We start from the raw sequence: 20615 nt of genomic DNA, 5'->3' as shown, positions 1-20615 counted from the left end.
AAGATAAAGCTGCCCCCTAGGTGGCGTAGCCAATGTTAAGTATGGCCGTCGTTCCCGCGTCGAAATTTAGAAATTTTACATCGTTTGCGTAAGTCGTCCGTGAATGGGGCTGGACGTAATTTACGTTCACGTCGAAAAAGCAATGATGTCCTTGCGACGTCATTTGGAGCAATGCACACTGGGATATTTTACGGACGGAGCATGCGCAGTTCGTTCGGCGCGGGGACGCACTTCATTTAAATGATACACGCCCCCTACCTGCCGAATTTGAATTCCGCTGCGTGATTTACGCTACGCCGGCCCAACTTTACAGGCAAGTGCTTTGTGAATAAAGCACTTGCCTGAAAAACTTGCGGCGGCGTAACGTAAATGACATACGTTACGTCAGCAGAAAGATCCGCTGATCTTTCTGAATCTGGCCCAGAGTTTATTTTACTGGGTGCTGTCCCATGTTTGATAGTTAACCTTAGATCCTGCTCCTGAAAGTGGTAATGATCATTCATGGCAGCTGTCCACTCCAATGAACGAAAGAGAAAGTGACCCTCCTATCTTCCTGCACTGACCAAAGCAACTCTTCAGCCCTGTGTATGTGCAGTACAATTTTGATCCCGTGACCACGTCCCCATCGAGACGAAACGTTGGGAGGCGACATTCTGGCGTCACCGCGTTAAGTGTTTTTTTACCTGGAAGATACAGGCGTTTGTTCGAGGAGCCGGCCGGCTCGACTTTTATACATGCTGTAATATGACCACTTTGATCTTTTTATCTTATTAAAAAATCCTAAGGATCTTATGCTATGGGAGCTCTCCTTTCTTTTTAAATATATGTACCGGTATACTGCTTGAGGCCATCCATCACTGTGACCGTCCCAGCTTGGTCATATGCTGTGAGGATACCATCATTATATGCTGTCTATGATCTCCTGTAATAAGAGATCGTAGACTTCCGGTAAGAGTCAGTGTGTGACCTAGGTAGAGGTGCTTCTATCATCACTTTTTTCAGGAGTTGGGATTATCTTTCTTTCACTTTGGAGACCATCATTATTCAATTTGCTATGGACTTTTTTGGTGGACTGTGATTAACCCATCAGGATTCATTTGTTTTCTTACCAAGTTCACAGTCTGATCACTGTTTGCTATTTATTTCTTGCAATATTTGCGCTGGTTTCAGTGCATCATACATTAGCGCAGTTTTTTTTTTGTGTATAGCATGTGCAGTACTGCATTTCCTCTATGTCCCTGGACATATTGCTGTGAGAAATACTGTGAGAAATGCTTAAAAAAACTTGTAGGAAATTCTGTCAGTGCTACATTAATGGCTTCTAAAATATGCTTGAATCCCTATTTTGGGCATAATAACCACATACAATACATTTTATATTTTATTTAGTAACTGGCTTGAGCAGTCTAATTGATTACCAGATTTATCAGGGGTAAAGCGCACACCGGCGTATAGCGCGCACCCCAAACCTAGAACCTAGAAGAATTTTAAGGAAAAAAAATAATACTTGAATGCCCCTCGTCGGTGTCTTGCCCGGCGTCTATCGGCGGCCTTGTCTGGTCCGGCGTCCATCTGCGGCCTTGGTGGTGTCCTCCCCGCTTCTCCTGCGCTGTCTCTGAGCGCTGCCGCCGCCGACATATACCGAGCGCGGTACACTCGGGTACACTCGGCCACGCTCGGCTCCTCTCGCATAAAGGCTAGGAGGCGGGACAGGGCGTGACCGCGAGTGGAGCCGAGCGTGGCCGAGCTGTCTGAGCGGCGCTCAGACAGCGCGGATCGGCGTATAACGCACACCCGCGATTTTCCCCTGATTTTAAGGGGAAAAAAGTGCGCGTTATACGCCGATATATACGGTAAGTGGTAAAGTATATGTATCTATAGATTAACATCTTGAATGTTCATTTATAGAAATAGAGGACTGATGGCAGAAAAAGCGGTCTTTCTGCCTCACTGTAGACATACAGTATCTCACAAAAGTGGGTACACCCCCTTCACCTTTTGTAAATATTTTATTATATATTTTCATGTGACAACACTGAAGAAATTACACTTTGCTACAAAATAAAGTAGTGAATGCACAGCTTGTATAACAGTGTACATTTTCTAATGATTAATGTCCTTTGCGCTACTAAAAAGTGGATAAATAAATAAATAAAGTCTTCCAAAACAAGCAGTGGTGAAAATGCAGCAAAAACTAATAGGGCCAGATTCAGAAAGCTTTTACGCTGGCGTATCTACAGATACGCAGCGTAAGTGTATAGATGCGCCGTTGTATCTATGCGTGGTATTCTGAAAACAAGATACGCCTGAATTTTGGCTTAATACGACCAACGTAAGTCTTCTACGCCGTCGTATCTTAGGTGCATATTTACGCTGGCCGCTAGGGGCGCTTCCGTAGATTTACGCGTTGAATATGCAAATGACCTAGATACGCCGATTCACAAACGTACTTGCGCCCGTCGGATTTAGCTACGCCGTTTACGTAAGGCTTACGTCCGGCGTAAAGTTACCCCTGCTATATGAGGCGCAGGTAAGGCAAAGTATGGACGTCGGAACAAGCGTATCTTTTTACGTCGTTTACGTAAGTCGTACGTGAATGGGGCTGTGCGTAGGTTACGTTCACGTAACAGGCATTGAGCCGGCGTATCTTAGGGAGTAAATTTAACGTGATACTGAGCATGCGTGCGCATGCGCCGTTCGTTTGGCCATGCATTTACATGGGGTCACGCTTCATTAGAATACTACACGCCCACTGCCTTGCTTATTTGAATTAGGCGGGCTTACGCCAGCCCATTTACGCTACGCCGACGTAACTTATGGAGCAAGTGCTTTGTGAATACTGGCCTTGCCTCACTTTGTTACATTGGCGTAGTGCAAATGGGATGCGCTACGCCAGCCAAAAGATGCGCCCAGGTACGTGAATCTAGCCCATAGTTTTTACAATACACAGCAACAGATTGATTAAAGTGAATTCTCGCGCATAATCTTTAAAACACACTAATATGACAGACAGTGAATGAGTGATAAGTAAATAGTGATCAAAGTGGGATAAATTCATAAAGTCCATATGTGATGAAGCAGTAAATACTGCCTAAGAGGAGAAGAACTCGATATCCACAGATCTTAGAGATGGATGAGTGACTTAATCAAAAGTGTATCTGGTCTCACAGAACTCTCACCTCACCAATGAATAAAATCAGCAACAATGATGATCCTAGATAGCTAGGCAACAACTCCTCCCCTCATCGACTTCAAAGGAGGAGTTGTTGCCTAGCTTGTCTCTGCTGTAATGTGCATGAGGAATGCTAGACCTTGAAGTCGATGAGGCAGGGCCGTCTTTAATATGGTTTGGGCCCTGGGCAAACATTTTTTTTTGGGCCCCCCTCCAGCTTATTTTGGGCCTGGCTGGTTCACATGTATATTTTGGCGGTCCTCATTTGTGCAGGCACAGCAGCCCATTGATTTGAATGGGCTGCCATGCCTTCGTTTCCTGCAGAAAAAAGGTGCATTCAGCATTTTAAAAATACAGTTGCCTTGAAATCCATTCTGCTTTTGCACCATGCTACTTACCTGCAGTTCTTGCACACACAAACGCACTGTGTTTTTAAAAGCGTGACCTAAACGTCTAAAAATGCAGCAAGTTTGACAGTGCGGGAACTGCAGATAAGTCACAGCAGACAGCAGAATGGACAGACAGTGCTGTATTTCAGTGCTTCATGGGCATAGGGGTGCTGTGTGAGCAGCCTATTACATGAGGCATGCGCTTTTCTTTGCAGGAAACGCAGGCATGGCGGCCCATTCAAATGAATGGGCTGCTGTGCCTGCGCAAATGTGGGCCACCAAAACACATACATGTGAACCAGCCAGGCCCAAAATAAGCCCATCAAGCAGTTAAATACAGACAGTAATGCCATGTACTCTGAGGCCTTACTCAGCCTGGACTGCAGGTCTGGTCTGTAATTTAAAGAGTTCCTCTATTTTACACATGGCATGGCATGGGGTCCCATGGTGCTAAAGCAGAATGGACAGACGGTGCTGTGACCCCATGCCATGCCATGTGTAAAATAGAGGAACTTTTTAAAACACTGACCAGACCTGCAGTGAATCATCAAATATTATAAAGACTTTGGGCACACTCTACAGAAAACTTCTATTTACAATATAGATTAGCAAACAGTGACATACCTTGAGGAGCAGGACATGAAGAAGTCAGCCTCGGGAAGAGCAAACTGGGGATGTTATAAAATCACATTCTAATTCACTTTTATATACAAGCAGCACCCAATGGCAGGAAGGGAGAAGTGCACGTCTAAAGGGAAGCCAGGGGTGCTGTACATTTTTAAACACTGGGAAGGGAAGCAGTACTGTCACTGGCTGCGTGCCACTGATGATTTTCAGCCTGATTTGTGGGCAGCACAGGGGCTTAACGGGCGGCAGGGCATTATAATCAGGAATTATGGGGCCACTTACACAGCTTCAGGCATGGGCCCCCTGGAGCAGAGAACCGGGGGGGTGCTGCCGCCTGAAATTGAGAAGCAGGGGGGGGGGCTGCCGCGAATTTAGAAGCGAGGGGCCCTTTACAAAAAAAGAAAGAAATAAAGAAAAATATATATACAAAAAGGGGTGTAGCCATCCGGGGCCCTGGGGACCTCTGGGCCCTTTAATAAAAAGAAAAAAAGAAATAAAAAATATATATATATTTTTTTTAAAAAGGGGGTTGCCATCTGGGGACCTCTGGGCCCTTTAATAATTTTTAAAAAAAAAAAAAAAATACAAAAAAAGGGGGTTGCCATCCGGGACCTCTGGGCCCTTTAATAAAAAAAAAAAAAATATATATATATATATATAAAAAAAATAAACATTTATAAAAAAAGGGGGGGTTGCCATCCAGGGCCCTGGGGACCTCTGGGCCATTTAATAAAAAATAAAAAAAAATATAAACAAAAATAAAAAAAATAAACATTTATAAAAAAAAAGGGTGTTTGCCACATGGGGCCCTGGGGACCTCTGAGCCCTTTAATAAAAAAAATATATATATATATATATAAAAAAAAAAGAAATAAAAAGAAAATAAATAAATAAAATAATAATAAAAAAAGGGGGGTTGCCATCCGGGGCCCTGGGGACCTTTAATAAAAAATAAAAATATATTAAAAAAAAATTGTTTTATTTAAAAATAAATAAAAAAAGGGGCGTTGCCATCTGGGGGCCTCCGGACCCCTAAAAAAAATATATATATATATATATATATATATTTTTTTTTTTTTTAAAGGGGGTTGCTTTGGGCCCCCAACAGTGACAGGGCCCCGGGCAGCTTCCCCATTTGCCCTGCGGTAAAGACGGCCCTGCGATGAGGAATGCATAGATCCACACATGAGTTGTTGAGCACTTCACACTTTAATAGGGACTGATCGAGGAGACTGGATAAGGCTGTGGTAATCTATATGAGCCATGTTGAGAGGCACCAGTGGAAGTGTGGATAGTGTGGAACGATTTTCTCTATGAAGGTGAAGCTATCCAAGATCATCCTTGTTGCTGATTTTATTCATTGGTGGGGTGAGAGTTCTGTGAGACCAGATACACTTTTGATTAAGTCACTCATCCATCTCTAAGATCTGTGGATATCGAGTTCTTCTTCTCTTAGGCAGTATTTACTGCTTCATCATATATGGACTTTATGAATTTATCCCACTTTTGATCACTATTTACTTATCACTCATTCACTGTCTGTGATATTATTAGTGTGTTTTAAAGATTATGCGCGAGAATTCACTTTAATCAATCTGTTGCAGTGTACATTTTCTGCCCCCTTAAAATAAACAACAGACAGCCATTAAAGTCTAAACTGCTGGCAACAAAAGTGAGTACTCCCTTAAGTGAAAATATCCAAAATAGGGCCTATTAGCCATTTCCCCTCGCCGCTGTCATGTGACTCGTTACTGTTACAAGGTCTCAGGTGTGAATGGGGAGCAGGTGTGTTAAATTTTGTGTTATCGCTCTCACTCTGTCATACTGGTCACTGGAAGTTTAACATGGCACCTCATGGCAAAGAACTCTCTGTGGATCTGAAAAAAAGAATTGCCGCTCTACATAAAGATGGCCTAGGCTACAAGAAGATTGTCAGGACCCTGAAACTGAGCTGCAGCACGGTGGCCAAGACCATACAGCGGTTTAACAGGACAGGATCCACTCAGAACAGGCCTCGCCATGGTCGACTAAAGAAGTTGAGTGCACGTGCTCAGCGTCATATCCAGAGATTATCTTTGGGAAATAGAAGTATTAGTGCTGCCAGCATTGCTGCAGAGGTTGAAGGGGTGGGAGGTCAGCCTGTTAATGCTCAGACCATATGCCGCACACTGCATCAAATTGGTCTGCATGGCTGTTGTCCCACAAGGAAGCCTCTTCTAAAGATGATACACAAGAAAGCCTGCAAAGGTTTGCTGAAGACAAGCAGACTAAGGACGTGCAGGGTTCGACAAAATCCGGGCACCCGGTAGCAATTGCGACTGGAATTAGCGACCTGGCGCCCGGGGAAGGAAGCTTAGGCCTGCAGAAGGCCGCAAAGCCTCAATTACCGGCCGGTGCGGCCCGACACGTACGCGCGGAGGGGGAGGTGGGGACGCACGGAGACACCCATCCTGTGTCTCTGTGCGCCCCCACCTCCCCCGCCGTGCGATCACATCCGGCCGCACCGGCCAGTAATTGAGGTCACGGCTTTGCGGCCTTCTGCAGGCCTGAGCTTCCTTCTGTGATCTGGCACCATCTTGTGGTGGCCGTTGGCATGACAGACAAGTAAACCAGAAATTCTAATGGAGCTTCCCTAGTGTTTTCACTGCCATCTCCTTCCCTCTAATTAGAACCCCCAAACATTATATATATTTTTTATTCTAACACCCTAGAGAATAAAATGGCGGTCATTGTAATACTTTCTGTCACACCGTATTTGCGCAGCGGTCTTACAAGTGCACTTTTTTGGGGAAAAATACACTTTTTTAAATAAAAAAAATAAGACAACAGTAAAGTTAGCCCAATTTTTTTTATATTGTGAAAGATAATGTTATGCCGAGTAAATTGATACCCAACATGTCACGCTTCAAAATTTGCATCCGCTTGTGGAATGGCGACAAACTTTTACCCCTTAAAATCTCTATAGGCGACGTTTAAAAAATTCTACAGATTGCATGTTTTGAGTTACAGAGGAGGTCTAGGGCTAGAATTATTGCTCTCTCTCTACCAATCGCGGCGATACCTCACATGTGTGGTTTGAACACCGTTTACATATGAGGGCGATACTCACGTATGCGTTCGCTTCTGCGTGCGAGCTCGGCGGGAGGGGCGCGTTTTCTGGCTCCTAACTTTTTTAGTTGGCTCCTAGATTCCAAGCAAATTGGTCAAACCATGGATTACTGTAACCATGTCCTGTGGTCTGATAAGACCAAGATAAACGTATTTGGTTCAGATAGTGTCAAGTGTGTGGGGCAGCAACCAAATGAGGAGTACAAAGACAAGCGTGTCTTCCCTACAGCCAAGCATGGTGGTGGGAGTGTCATGGTCTGGGGCTGCATGAGTGCTTATGGGCACTGTGGAGATATAGTTCACTGAGGGAACCGTGAATGCCAACATGTGCAGTGACATACTGAAGCAGAGCATGATCCCCTCCCTTTAGAGACTGGGCCGCAGGGCAGTATTCCAACATGATAACAACCCCAAACACACCTCCAAGACAACCACTGCCTTGCAAAAGAAGCTGAGGGTAAAGGTGATGGACTGGCCAAGCAAGTCTCCAGACCTAAACCCTATTAAACATCTGTGGGGCATCCTCAAACAGAAGGTGGAGGAGCGCAAGGTCTCTAACATCCACCATCTCCGTGATGTCGTCTTGTAGGAGTGGAAGGGGACTCCAGTGGCAACCTGTGAAGCTCTGGTGAACTGCATGCCCAAGAGGGTTAAGGCAGTGCTGAAAAATAATGGTGGCCATACAAAATATTGACACTTTGGGCCAAATTTGGACATTTTCACTTAGGGGTGTACTCACTTTTGTTGCCAGCGGTTTAGATTAATGACTGCCTGTTGCGTTATTTTTAGGGGACAGCAAATTCACACTGTTATACAATCTGTACACTATTTTACATTGTAGCAAAGTGTAATTTCTTCAGTGTTGTCACATGAAAAAATATAATAAAATATTTACAAAAATGTGAGGGTGTACTCACTTTTGTATGATACTATATCTAAGCCAATAATTACAAATCCTTCTATAACCACTCCCAGTGTTATAAGCTTCAATAACTATTCTTTAGAGATCCTCTGAACTCCCATTTTCCATCAGAACTTTATTAACTTCTTCAGACCCGCGCCATAGTAAAAAGACGGCCACAAGGTGTCTCTACAGGTCCGGGAGGCCGTCTTTTTACAGCCTCGGGTCCTTCAGCCACTGGCGCGTCACTGAGATGCCGATGCATGTGTCTGGCGGCCGCGATGTCTGCCAGGTACCCGCGATTGGCAGTGACAGAGCAGACACATGGATCTGTGTGTGTAAACAGAGATCCACGTCCTGTCCGGGAGAGGAGACCAATGCTGTGTCCCTTGTACATAGGGACACAGATCGGTCGCCTCCCCCAGTCAGTGACCTCCCCCCACAGTAAGAATCATTTCCAGGGTACACATTTAACCTCTTCCTCGCCCCCCTTCCCTGCCAGTCACATTTATACACTAATCAGTGCATATTTTTTTAGCACTGTTCGCTGTATAAATGTGAATGGTCCCAAAAATGTGTCAAAAGTGTCCGATGTGTCCACCATAATATCGCAGTCCCGATAAAAATTGCAGATCGCCTCCATTATTAGTAAAAAAAAACTAATAAAAAAAAATGGCAGAATTATATCCCCTATTTTGTAGCCGCTATAACTTTTGCGCAAACCAATCACTATACGCTTATTGCGATGTTTTTTCCCCCCAAAATATGTAGAAGAATACGTATCGGCCTAAACTGAGCAACATTTTTTTTTTTTTAATTGGGATATTTATTATCGCAAAAAGTAAAAAATATTGTGTTTTTTTCAAAATTGACGCTCTTTTTTTGTTTATAGCGCAAAAAATAAAAACGGCAGAGGTGATCAAATACCACCCAAAGAAAGCTCTATTTGTGGGAAAAAAATGACGCCAATTTTGTTTTGGAGCCACGTCGCACGACCGCGCAATTTTCATTTAAAGCATGACAGTCCCGAAAGCTGGAATTTCGCCTTGGGCAGGAAGGGGGTATATGTGCCCAGTAAGCAAGTGGTTAACCACTTCAGCCCCGGACCATTTTGCTGGTCAATGACCGGGCCACTTTTTGCGATTCGGCACTTCATTGCTTTAACTGACAATTGCGCGGTCGTGCGAAGTGGCTCCCAAACAAAATTGATGTCCTTTTTTTCCTACAAATAGAGCTTTCTTTTGGTGGTATTTAATCACCTCTGCGGTTTTTATTTTTTGTGCTATAAACAAAAATAGAGCGACAATTTAAAAAAAAATATATATTTTTTACTTTTTGCTATAATAAATATCCCCCAAAAATATATATAAAAAAAAAAAATTCCGCAGTTTAGGTCGATACGTATTCTACATATTTTTCGCAATAAGCATTTATTGATTGGTTTGCTCAAAAGTTATAACGTCTACAAAATAGGGGATAGTTTTATGGCATTTTTATTAATATTTTTTTTACTAGTAATGGTGGCGATCTGCGATTTTTATCGGTACTGCGACCTTATGGCGGACACATCGGACACTTTTGACACATTTTTGGGACCATTGGCATTTTTTTAGCGATCAGTGCTATAAAAATGCATTGATTACTATAAAAATGTCACTGGCAGGGAAGGGGTTAACACTAGGGGGCGATCAAGGGGTTAAAAATGTTCCCTGGTTGTGTCCTAACTGAAGGGGAGGGTGGGACTGACTAGGGGAAATGACAGATCACTGTTCATACATTGTATGAACAGACGATCAGTCATTTCTCTCCCTGAAAGAACCGGGAGCTGTGTGTTTACACACACAGCTCCCGGTTCTTGCTCTGTCACGAGTGATTGCGGGTGCCCAGCGGGGATCGCGCCCGCCGGGCACTTGCATCGGCATCAGCGGCTCCGGCAGCGCGCGCGTGCCCCTAGTGTCCGCAAAGCAAAATCACGTTATATTACGTGATTTTGCGCAGCCGAGCTGACCTGCCGCCGTAAAACGGCAGTGGGCGGTCGGCAAGCGGTTAAACACTGCTGCCAATTTCTTAACAGGATCCATTTGGCAAACTGCACACTCTGTTAGTGACCGGAAAGGTTCCAAGGCTGACATAACGACCTGTAGGTTTCCTTGCCCTCATGGGAGAATAAAGATTATTTGATGAAAAGAATGATAAGGCTGGATTCACATATGTGCGAATTGGATGCAAATTTACCCGCATCGAATTAGCATGACAGGTGAGTGTGACCAACTCTATGGAGCCGGTTCACCAAGGTCCAGGGCGGCCACGGAGTGGATTGCAAAAGGGTCCTGAGCCTGTTTAGGTCCAGCTCATGTGCGAATAGAGGTAAAAAATTGGGCCTGAATCGCCTCTGAACTGGTGAACAGACACGCACCGGACCCCAAACACGAACCCGCGGCCACACATATAGTGAAAAAATATTCATACCCCTTGAAATTTTCCAAATTTTTTCATGTTACAACCAAAAACATAACTGTATTTTATGTGATAGAGTCTATCACATAAAATACATTTATGTTTTTGGTTGTAACATGAAAAAATTTGGAAAATTTCAAGGGGTATGAATATTTTTTGGTGGTGGCAGCAATCAGATAGACCAACACAAAGTGGCACATAATTGTGAAGTGGAAGGAAAATAATAAATGGTTTTCAAACTCTTTTACAAATAAATATGTGTGGCGTGCATTTGTATTCAGCCCTACTGAGTCAATACTTTGTAAAACCACTTTTCACTGCAATTACAGCTGTAAGTATTTTTGGGTATGTCTCTATCAGCTTTGCACATCTAGAGAGTGACATTTTTGCCCATTCTTCTTTGAAAAAAAACTCAAGCTCTGTTAGATTGGATGGAGAGCATCTGTGAACAGCAATTTTCAACTCTTGCCACAGATTCTCACTTGGATTTAGATCTGGACTTTGACTGGGCCATTCTGACACATAAATATGCTTTGATCGAAACCATTCCATTGCAGCGCTGGCTGAACGTTTAGGGTCGTTGTCCTGGTGGAAGGTGAACCTCCACCCCAGTCTCAAATCTTTTGCAGACTCTAACATGTTTTCTTCTAAGATTGCCCTGTATTTGGGTCCATCCATCTTCCTATCAACTCTGACCAGCTTCCCTGTCCCTGCTGAAGAAAAGCATTCTCACAACCTGATTGCTGCCACCACCATGTTTCTGGGGGGGGGGGGGGGGGGTTTGCTGTGTCCCCTGCATGGTTTCTTGCAAACTGCAAACAGGGCTTCTTATGGCTTTTTTTCAACAATTACTTTCTTCTTGCTACTCTTACATAAAGACCAAATTTGTGGAGTTCACGATTAATATTTGTCCTGTGGACAGATTCTCCCACCTGAGCTGTGAATCTCTGCAGCTCCTCCAGAGTTACTATGGACCTCTTGGCTGCTTCTCTGATTAATGCTCTCCTTGCCCGGCCTGTCAGTTTAGGTGGACGGCCATGTCTTGGTACGTTCGCAGTTGTGCCATACTCTCCATTTTCAGATGATGGATTGAACAGTGCTCTGTGAGATTTTCAAAGCTTGGGATATTCTTTTATAACCTAACCCTGCTTTAAACTTCTCCACAACTTTATCCCTGATCTGTCTGATGTGTTCCTTGGCCCTCATGATGCTGTTTGTTCAATAAGGTTCTCCAACAAACCTCAGAGGGGTTCACAGTACAGCTGTATTTATACAGAGATTAAATTACACACAGGTGGCTGAGGGGGGGGGGGGGGGCGGATGCAAATGCATGCCACACTTTTCAGATATTTATTTAAACAACATTTTTAAAACCATTTATAATTTCACAATTATGTGCCACTTTGTGTTGGTCTATCACATAAAATCCCAATAAAATACATTTATGTTTTTGGTTGTAACTTGACAAAATGTGGAATATTAAAGGGGTATGAATACTTTTTCAAGGCACTGTATGTGAACCCTGCTTAAAGGGTCACTAAAGGATTTTTTTTTTAACTAAATAGCTTCCTTTACCTTACTGCAGTCCTGGTTTCATGTCCTCATTGTTCGTTTTTGCTCTGATGTTGCTGTAATTCTTCTCTGTTCTGGACACTTCCTGGTTGTCTGTTTCCTGATGACCACAGTACTGGGAGATTCTAGTTTCATTTTCCAAACCATCACTGCTCTATGGCTCTGTACATGCACAGAGGCAGGATAACATGCAAAAACTAAACAAAATGCAAAAACGAAAGTAGATGCAAAAACGAAACTACAGGTACATTATATGATTGATTTTTATCTATTTTTAATCAATTTTAAAAGGAATCGGTTAACTATTATATCTCTATACCCTGTAAACAGTCATTTCAGCAAAAAAGAAATGTTCCTTTACAACTCCTTTAACCTCCCTGGCGGTATTATGATGATGTCTGGAATTTTGTACCAAAAGCGATACAATTATTTTGCAAGGAAATTTGGCGTTTTATACTGTAGGCCTGCAATTCTTAGGAATAACTCACTTAAATCTGTCCAAACAAGAGTCTAGTAGACATGCCGGGTATGATAAAGTTTGAAACACAAAATCATAAATTATAATATAATAACTATAAATAATTATAACAAATGATAATGTAATTATAATAAAAATTATTCAATAATGTAATCAAATCAAAAACACTGAAATTTGCTCAGTTGCAGAATTGTCGCTGTCATTACTTTTATTTTTTTATGACGAATTTCCCCACAAATCGCTATCGCTCAATTCTGCAAGTGATTATAATTTATTATCGCTGTTTTCTAGCTGCTCTAAAATCACTTTTGACATAAAGGGACACTTTTGATTGCTATGGACAATCTACAGTTTGCAAGCAGAAAGAACAGTTTTTATTTTATAAAAGTACATGCAGAACACTGGGCAGACCACTAGGGACAAAGGGGGTGTGTATTTTTTACATGAAGTACTGTAATCTGTAAGATTACAGTATACTGTATGTAATGTGTTTATTTACTTTTTTTAATTTGGCGCCGTTCTTCTGCCCCTGTGCGTCGTAACGTCGCAGGGAACAGAGATCGGCGGCACACAGGCACTGTGTGAATTGAGCTCACACAGCGGGGATTCATCGCAGGATCCAGGGACAAGGTAAGTAACTTACCAGGAGAAGGTAAGCTGCAGGCTCTGCACAGCTACCCCGAGCGTGACTCTGGGTTACCGATAACAGCATGAGAAAACCACCCCGAGTCACGCTCGGGATCACTGCTAAGCAGGTTAAATCAATTAATTTCTGTGTCTTTTGGACTTCTGATCTGCTATTGTTTTTCCTATTTGCAACATCTAGTGGTACTTGCACAAATACAGTTAAGGCATTTCCTGTATCCTCCATCCAGTGGATAACTTTTATCTATCTGTAAGTCAGTGCCTACTCTGCAATCATTATGTTGGTTTCTTTTGTTTTAGTTTTGTACACTATTCTTTGGAGCCATTTCATCAGAGAAGCAAGATAACATGTCTAATCAGCTATTATACAGTCTGGCAACATCTAGTGAAGATGAGGATGAAGTTTACAGAAAGGAGCTCTCTCAGAAGTTTTAATGTCCGAAGGATACGAAAATATTCAGATGTTTTCTGTAATGTATATTCTGTTGCCAAGTTTACAGTGTTAGATTGTATGACTGCAGTATTGTTGTTTCCGTAGAAATGGTAGTATGTTGAATAACCATACTGGTAGGTACTATCTTTATTTTGCTCTTGCCCCAAAAGATAATTAAGTGGTTGCTACACTAGTCAGCAAAAGTTCAGTGTATATATACAACTAAAATTACTGCATACAGTTGTGCTCATAAGTTTACATACCCTGGCAGAATTTATGAATATCTTGGCCATTTTTCAGAGAATATGAATGATAACTTTCACTCATGGTTAGTGTTTGGCTGAAGCCATTTATTATCAAACAACTGTGTTTACTCTTTTTAAATCATAACAACAACAGAAACTACCCAAATGACCCATATCAAAAGTTTAAATACCCCAGTTCTTAATACCATGTACTGCCCACTTTAACATCAATGACAGCTTGAAGTCTTATGTGGTATTTGTGGATGAGGCTTTTTATCTTCTCATATGGTAAAACTGCCCATTCCTCTTGGCAAAAAGCCTCCAGTTCCTGGAAATTCTTGGGCTGTCTTGCATGAACTGCATGTTTGAGATCTCCCCAGAGTGGCTCAATGATATTGAGGTCAGGAGACTGAGATGGCAGCTCCAGAACCTTCACTTTATTCTGCTGTAGCCAATGACAGGTCGACTTGGCCCTGTGTTTTGGATCATCGTCATGTTGGAATGTCCAAGTACGTCCCATGTTCAGCTTCCTGGCTGATGAATGCAAATATTCCTCAAGTATTTTTTGATAACATATTGCATTCATCTTGCCATCAATTTTGATCAAATTTCCTGTGCCTTTGTAGCCCACACATCCCCAAAACATCAGTGATTCACCTCTGTGCTTCACAGTAGGAATGGTGTACCATTCTTTTACAAAAGCTTTTATTAGCATGTAATACAAAATAACACAACAGTTTTTCTCAGATGGTTACATTGCATGGTAGGCAAACAATGAAATAAGGCAAACAAATGCACAATAGTATATAGAGGCATGTGTTATACACACATACAGGTAACAAACCCATAAAATTGAATGGAAAAATAGAAGACCAAAATTTGCCTTTAAAAATGTCCCTGGGTGGATAGGGTGTCTATGGTCAGAATGACCAATTTATATTGCCTGGACATATGTCAGCGACGTTTCGTGGCCAGGGGTCTCCCTATCAGGCAGGATACATTATTTAAAGTTAATAGAAGTAGAAGGTAATGTGAAAAATATAGTGTTCTAATCATAACCATCTTGGCCCGGTCTATACCCGGCGGCATTGTAAAAAAATATGGATTGATTGCATAGAACGTAGCAAAGGGAGAAGAAGGAAGCTCCAGTATAAAGGAGAAGAGTGAGGAGAGAGGATGGGGGGGGGGGAGAAGTGTGGCGTCAAATCGAGAGGGTTGAGAGTATGTGATCCATGGCTGCCAGATGCTGAGGAATTTGTAATGCGTGTCTAGGAATGGTGTAGCATTCATCATAGGCCTTGTTGACTCCTCTCCAAATGTAGTGTTTATGCTTGTGGCCAAAAAGCTAAATTTTGGTCTCATCACTCCCAATGACTTTGTGCTAGAAGATTTGTCTCTGTGCTGTTTGGCCTATTGTAAGCAGGATACTTTGTGGCATTTGCGTAGTAATGGCTTTCGTCTGACGACTCGACCATGCAGCCCATCTTTCTTCAAGTTCTTCCTTGTTGTGCATCTTGAAACAGCCACACCACATGTTTTCAGAGAGTCCTGTATTTCACCTGAAGTTATTTATAGCTTTTTCTTTGCATCCCGGACAATTTTCCTGGCAGTTGTGGCTGAATATTTAGTTGATCTACCTGACTGTGGTTTGGTTACAACTAGGTACAACTCCCGATACTACTTGGTTACAACTCCCGATACTACTTTTTTTAGGACCGAGTACAAGTACCGATACTTTTTTTCAAGTACTCGCCGATACCGATACTTTTTTTTAAATGTGTCCCCAAATGCAGCCATGTCCCCCACAGATGCAGCCATGTCCCCCACAGATGCAGCCATGTCCCCCACATATGCAGCCATGTCCCCCACATATGCAGCCATGTCCCCCACATATGCAGCCATGTCCCCCACAGATGCAGCCATGTCCCCAACAGATGCAGCCATGTCCCCCACAGATGCAGCCATGTCCCCCACATATGCAGCCATGTCCCCCCACATATGCAGCCATGTCCCCCACATATGCAGCCATGTCCCCCCACATATGCAGCCATGTCTCCCCATACCTAGATGCCGCCGCCTAGTTAATCAGCGTGCAGGGAACATTACAGCTTTCATTTAAATAGCTGTGTGTTCCCCACCGCGCCGCGTATAGACACTCCCCCTTGCTCGAGATTGGACGGGTGATCTGCACTTTGATAGACAGATCACCCGTCCAATGCCGAGCAAGGGGGAGTGTCTATACGCGGCACGGCGGGGAACAGACAGCTATTCAAATAAAAGCTGTAATGTTCTCCGCACGTTGATTAACTAGGCGGCGGCGTTGCGGTATGCGGCGGGGGGGGGGACGGGTAGTATCGGATCTGGCATCGGGGGCATTTGCGGGAGTACAAGTACTCCCGCAAATGCTCAGTATCGGTCCCGATACCGATACTGGTATCGGGACAACCCTAGTTACAACAGAACGTTAATAGAAGTAGAAGGTAATGTGAAAAATATAGTGTTCTAATCATAACCATCTTGGCCCGGTCTATACCCGGCGGCATTGTAAAAAAATATGGATTGATTGCATAGAACGTAGCAAAGGGAGAAGAAGGAAGCATTGAAAAGGGAAAAATAAGGAAAGTCCAGTATAAAGGAGAAGAGTGAGGAGAGAGGATGGGGGGGGGGGGAGAAGTGTGGCGTCAAATCGAGAGGGTTGAGAGTATGTGATCCATGGCTGCCAGATGCTGAGGAATTTGTAATGCGTGTCTAGGAATGGTGTAGCATTCATCATAGGCCTTGTTGACTCCTCTCCAAATGTAGTGTTTATGCTTGTGGCCAAAAAGCTAAATTTTGGTCTCATCACTCCCAATGACTTTGTGCTAGTAGATTTGTCTCTGTGCTGTTTGGCCTATTGTAAGCAGGATACTTTGTGGCATTTGCGTAGTAATGGCTTTCGTCTGACGACTCGACCATGCAGCCCATCTTTCTTCAAGTTCTTCCTTGTTGTGCATCTTGAAACAGCCACACCACATGTTTTCAGAGAGTCCTGTATTTCACCTGAAGTTATTTATAGCTTTTTCTTTGCATCCCGGACAATTTTCCTGGCAGTTGTGGCTGAATATTTAGTTGATCTACCTGACTGTGGTTTGGTTACAACTAGGTACAACTCCCGATACTACTTGGTTACAACTCCCGATACTACTTTTTTAGGACCGAGTACAAGTACCGATACTTTTTTTCAAGTACTCGCCGATACCGATACTTTTTTTTAAATGTGTCCCCAAATGCAGCCATGTCCCCCACAGATGCAGCCATGTCCCCCACAGATGCAGCCATGTCCCCCACATATGCTGCCATGTCCCTCACATATGTAGCCATGTCCCCCACATATGCAGCCATGTCCACCACATATGCAGCCATGTCCCTCACATATGTAGCCATGTCCCCCACATATGCAGCCATGTCTCCCACATATGCAGCCATGTCCACCACATATGCAGCCATGTCCCCCACATATGCAGCCATGTCCCCCACATATGCAGCCATGTCCCCCACATATGCAGCCATGTCCCCCACATATGCAGCCATGTCCTCCACATATGCAGCCATGTCCCCCACATATGCAGCCATGTCCCCCACAGATGCAGCCATGTCCCCCACATATGCAGCCATGTCCCCCATATATACAGCCATGTCCCCCACATATGCAGCCATGTCTCCCCATACCTAGATGCCGCCACCTAGTTAATCAGCGTGCAGGTAACATTACAGCTTTTATTTAAATAGCTGTGTGTTCCCCACCGCGCCGCGTATAGACACTCCCCCTTGCTCGAGATTGGACGGGTGATCTGCACTTTGATAGACAGATCACCCGTCCAATGCCGAGCAAGGGGGAGTGTCTATACGCGGCGCGGTGGGGAACAGACAGCTATTCAAATAAAAGCTGTAATGTTCTCCGCACGTTGATTAACTAGGCGGCGGCGTTGCGGTATGCGGCAGCATTGCGGTGGCGGCAGGGGGGGGGGGGGTAGTATCGGATCTGGCATCAGGGGCATTTGCGGGAGTACAAGTACTCCCGCAAATGCTCAGTATCGGTCCCGATACCGATACTGGTATCGGGACAACCCTAGTTACAACAGAACCACTAATTTTCCACTTCTTGATTAGAGTTTGTACACTGCTGATTGGCATTCTCAATTCCTTGGATATCTTTTTATATCCCTTTCCTGTTTTATACAGTTCAACTACCTTTTCCCGCAGATCTTTTGACAATTCTTTTGCTTTCCCCATGACTCTGAATCCAGAAACTTTAGTGCAGCACTGGATGAAAGATGTAATGGTCTGTAAGGAGTCCAGAAACTCATTGATCTTTTATACATTTATACACACAAATTAAATACAAGCAAACAGATCACAGGTGAGGATGGTTACCTTTAATAGCCATTCAAACCCCTTTGTGTCAACTTGTGTGCATGTTACCAGGTCAAAATCACCAGGGTTTGTGAACTTTTGATTAGGGTAATTTGGGTAGTTTCTTTTGTGACTATGATTTAAAAAGAGTAAACACAGTTGATTGATAATAAATCTCAAACGTGCAGATCATGCAAGACAGCCCAAGAATTTACAGGAACTGGAGGCTTTTTTCCAAGAGGAATGGGCAGCTTTACCATCTGAGAAGATAAAGAGCCTCATTCACAAATACCACAAAAGACTTAAAGCTGTCATTGATGTTAAAGGGGGAAATTCACAGTATGCAGAACATGTAAACTTTTGATATGGGTCATTTGGGTAGTTTCTGTTGCCATTATGATTTAAAAAGAGTAAACACAGTTGTTTGATAATAAATGGCTTCAGCCAAACACTAACCATAAGTGAAAGTTATCATTCATATTCTCTGAAAAATGGCCAAGAAATTATAAATTCTGCCAGGGTATGTAAACTTATGAGCACAATTGTATTTGGTTTACTTTATGCCGTTATTAGTTTCAACTTAGCTGTTAAATAGGCTTTCCTTTATTACATTCAAATTTCAACTCATGCTCATATTTAAATATATTTCATATGTATATACACTTTCGGTTGAGATGTATATGCTTAAATAGCCTACCTTTTAGGATATTAAACTTTGTTCACTTAATATATGCTATTAAGAAGCTTAGAAGTAAAATAAAAACAAACAAAAAAAAGGTTCAAAAGGTTTCTTTCCTTTAAAGTGGTCATGCAGCAAGGGTATATATAGTAAGATGGTGTGTGTGTCAAATAGTTATGCAAAACGACTGCCTTGCTGAAAAGAACCATATAAGGAAGAGCTAGCTAACAAGTGCTCACGATTCTCTATAGGCAGCAATCAAAACAAGGCAGACTGTGGACCCGTGTTCCAGAGAAGCCAGGGGTTTAGCAAATGCAAATTTCAAAAAATAATAAATTTGAGCAATGTGGAGAATGGCTATTACTCATTAGTGGCAAACGGGAGAAAAGAGTGACAATAAAAGGACCAGTCTATGCACAAAAAGGGAAGATTACAAATCTGCATACTGTATGTATATTGCATGTATAACCCAGACATTGGGGTTGATTTACTACTAAAGGTAAATATAATGTGCACTGCAAGTGCACTTGCTCCAGAGCTTACTAAAGGAGGTAAATCTTCACTTTGCAAAAAATCACATGCAAGGGGGGGGGGACTGCATTTTTGTTTGTACATGTTTGGATGATAGAAACCAGCAGAGCTTCCTCTCAGATCTAGAGCAAGTGCACTTGCAGTGCTCAGTATATTTGGCTTTAGTAAATGAACCTCATTGTCATTACTACATAATAAGATATATGTCACATAAAATATAATGAAGAGGTAGACAGCAGAGGTTAACTATAATAATATCTTGCAAGAACATCTGAAGAAAATAAATTCTTGGCTGTCTGATCTTAGCAACTCGTTGATAGTAACCAACAGTGACCAAACAAAAAACACAAGCAGGCCAATGGGAGATGTATGTTGGGGGGCGGGAGAAGGATTGCTGTGAATGGATTTGATTCTGCCTGAAGACAAAAGTATTCTATGAAAACCACTCTTGAATGTATAAAACACAAAAAAAAAAAGGAAACAAGCTACCCTCTTTTGGTTTGAAAGGGAAATAATGACACACATTATACCTACTAATATACCCTTTCTTCATGAATTTTCCTTTATGAGAACAGAAATATAAATGTTTGCAATAGTGCTGTGGTTAATTGTCACAATACTTAGATGCAAGGTTAATGCAACTTGGATGAATATTTCCATGTTCGATGACTTTTTCATATTTTACAACCTAATATTAAAACAGATTTAATTGGGATTGTTACCATATGATTTGTACATCACAAAATGTACAAAAAGTACCAAACGTTTTATATTGTGAAAGCATGCATTTGATGGCATCTTAAAGTTCAAGGTTTACTTTGACTTTAAAGGGTCACTAAAGGATTTATTTTTTAGCTAAATAGCTTCCTTTACCTTACTGCAGTCCTGGTTTCATGTCCTCATTGTTCGTTTTTGCTTTGATGTTGCTGTAATTCCTCTCCGTTCTGGACACTTCCTGGTTGTCTGTTTCCTGATAACCACAGTAC

At 42.6% G+C, this 20615-nt stretch overlaps 1 protein-coding gene across 1 annotated transcript in view; it reads left to right on the top strand.

Moving 5' to 3' along the window:
• Positions 1 to 14062, top strand: part of RAD9B (RAD9 checkpoint clamp component B) — an 87765-nt gene extending 73703 nt beyond the window's left edge. The window contains exon 11 of the mRNA XM_040353669.1: positions 13650 to 14062. Coding sequence (XP_040209603.1) covers positions 13650 to 13784 — 135 coding nt within the window. The 3' untranslated portion in view covers positions 13785 to 14062. The remainder of the gene's footprint in view (positions 1 to 13649) is intronic.
• The last annotated feature ends 6553 nt before the right edge of the window (positions 14063 to 20615 follow it).

The sequence above is a fragment of the Rana temporaria genome, chromosome 1 (assembly GCF_905171775.1).
Source record: "Rana temporaria chromosome 1, aRanTem1.1, whole genome shotgun sequence".
NCBI classification, from domain to species: domain Eukaryota; kingdom Metazoa; phylum Chordata; class Amphibia; order Anura; family Ranidae; genus Rana; species Rana temporaria.
The sequence above is the reverse complement of the archived record's forward strand: the minus strand, read 5'-3'. Positions and strand labels throughout refer to the sequence as shown.